The sequence below is a fragment of the Centroberyx affinis genome, unplaced genomic scaffold, assembly GCF_046629955.1.
Source record: "Centroberyx affinis isolate AG114_WGS23_722 - 3 ecotype Tasmania unplaced genomic scaffold, CSIRO-AGI_Caff_v1 ptg005025l_1, whole genome shotgun sequence".
NCBI classification, from domain to species: Eukaryota; Metazoa; Chordata; class Actinopteri; order Beryciformes; family Berycidae; genus Centroberyx; species Centroberyx affinis.
This window is the reverse complement of record NW_027282477.1, coordinates 25,001-27,500: the sequence shown is the minus strand read 5'-3', so window position 1 is coordinate 27,500 and position 2,500 is coordinate 25,001. Positions and strand designations below refer to the sequence as shown.

General features: G+C 36.7%; 1 protein-coding gene across 1 annotated transcript in view; it reads right to left on the bottom strand.

The window, feature by feature from the left end:
* chm (CHM Rab escort protein) overlaps window positions 1–2,500 on the bottom strand; it is a 20,098-nt gene that overhangs the window by 4,411 nt on the left and 13,187 nt on the right. Inside the window, exon 10 of the mRNA XM_071545713.1 lies at window positions 2,296–2,500. This exon is cut by the window's right edge and continues 18 nt beyond it. Within this exon, the coding sequence (XP_071401814.1) occupies window positions 2,296–2,500 (205 nt within the window). The remainder of the gene's footprint in view (window positions 1–2,295) is intronic.

The window sequence follows — 2,500 nt, the reverse complement described above, 5'->3', positions numbered from 1 at the left end:
GTTTTATCTCTATGTTAAAACAGTTTCATCTCATGTTAGGACAGTTTTATCTCATGTTTGATCGGTTTTATCTCATGTTAGAACAGTTTTATCTCATGATGTTAGAACAGTTTTATCTCATGTTAGAAGTTTTATCTCATGTTAGAACAGTTTTATCTCATGATGATAGAACAGTTTTATCTCATGTTAGAACAGTTTTATCTCATGATGTTAGAACAGTTTTATCTCATGATAGAACAGTTTTATCTCATGTTAGAACAGTTTTATCTCATGATGTTAGAACAGTTTTATCTCATGATGTTAGAACAGTTTTATCTCATGATAGAACAGTTTTATCTCATGTTAGAACAGTTTTATCTCATGATGTTAGAACAGTTTTATCTCATGATAGAACAGTTTTATCTCATGTTAGAACAGTTTTATCTCATGATGTTAGAACAGTTTTATCTCATGATGTTAGAACAGTTTTATCTCATGATAGAACAGTTTTATCTCATGATAGCACAGTTTTATCTCATGTTAGAACAGTTTTATCTCATAATGTTAGAACAGTTTTATCTCATGATGTTAGAACAGTTTTATCTCATAATGTTAGAACAGTTTATCTCATGATGATAGAACAGTTTTATCTCATGTTAGAACAGTTTTATCTTGTAATGTTAGAACAGTTTTGTCTTGTAATGTTAGAACAGTTTTGTCTCGTAATGTTAGAACAGTTATATCTCGTAATGTTAGAACAGTTTTATCTCGTAATGTTAGAACAGGTTTGTCTCGTAATGTTAGAACAGGTTTATCTCGTAATGTTAGAACAGGTTTATCTCATGTTAGAACATTATATTGAAAAAGTATTTATTATTATTAATATGAAAAATTATTTATAACTATTTTATTGTTATACATGTTATTGTATTTATTTATTGAATACATTCTCTGAAAAATATGTTATGATAGAAAGACTGAATATGTTTTTAAATGTTAGATTATATAATATTTGGGATAAAATATTAGAATGTAAGAAATAAACAAAAAGAGAATGCATCCAACACAAACTAAATGGTGTGTGTGTGTGTGTGTGCGTGTGTGACTGTGTGTGTGACCTCAGCGACAATATCCGGTGAGGATAATCTAATATGTAAATGAGCTGAGCCCAGGGCGACACCCTCCTCATTAATATTCATGAGCCGCTCAAACAAGCCAGGAGCATCGGTCACCATGACAACGGACTGATCAGTCACTGACTGCAGCTCGCTAACAGGAAACTGCTGCATACTGATACTACTCTGTACTGCCATATACTGCAGTACAACAGCAGTAGTACTACTAGTGTACCACTGCAGTAGTTAGACTACACTGGTAGTGGCATCAGTAGTAGTAAATACACTGTTAGTAGAAGTAGTACTAGCACCAGTAGTAATTAAACTGTTAGTAGTAGTAGTAGTACTACAGTAGTAGTTACAGTGTTAGTAGTAGTATTACAACCGTAGTAGTTACAGTGCTAGTAGTACTACAGTAGTAGTAAGTGTTAGTAGTACTAACAGTAGTAGTTACAGTGTTAGTGGTACTACAGTAGTAGTTAGTGTTAGCAGTACTACAGTAGTAGTTAGTGTTAGTAGTACTACAGTAGTAGTTAGTAGTACTTACAGTGTTAGTAGTACTAACAGTAGTAGTTAGTGTTAGTAGTACTACAGTAGTAGTTAGTGTTAGTAGTACTACAGTAGTAGTTACAGTGTTAGTAGTGCTTACAGTGTTAGTAGTACTAACAGTAGTAGTTACAGTGTTAGTAGTGCTTACAGTGTTAGCAGTACTACAGTAGTAGTTAGTGTTAGTAGTACTACAGTAGTAGTTACAGTGTTAGCAGTACTACAGTAGTAGTTAGTGTTAGTAGTACTACAGTAGTAGTACAGTGTTATGGTGCGTTCAGAAGCTCCAGATTGTAAACTCAAGTTCAGCTGCTTCAGCTGTTTGGGTTAGACAAAAACAAAGTTATGACATTAGTCGTGACATTATTAACGAACAGATGAACCGTCAACGATGAAGACAGACAGATAGACAGACAGACAGACAGGCAGACAGACAGAGAGAGAGACAGAGAGAGAGACAGACAGAGAGAGAGAGAGACAGACAGACAGACAGACAGACAGGCAGAGAGAGAGGGACAGACAGACAGGTTAACAGACAGACAGACAGACAGACAGACAGACAGAGAGAGAGACAGACAGACAGACAGACAGGTTAACAGACAGACAGACAGACAGACAGACAGGTAGGTAGGTTAACAGACAGACAGGTTCTTACCTACAGAAACACTGCGGTATTTCTCCAAGGCCATAGAGAGGAAACAGGAAGGGCGTGTTGCCATAGCGACCCAGGCAACGCAGGAAGTGGCGTGTGGAGGCAAGCCCCGCCTCTGTGGGCGTGTCCTCTGTTGCCATGGCAATGGAGTGAAGCAGGAAGTGCTGCAAGTTGTCACCAAGCTGCTGGTCACGCAGGAACTCCAAAT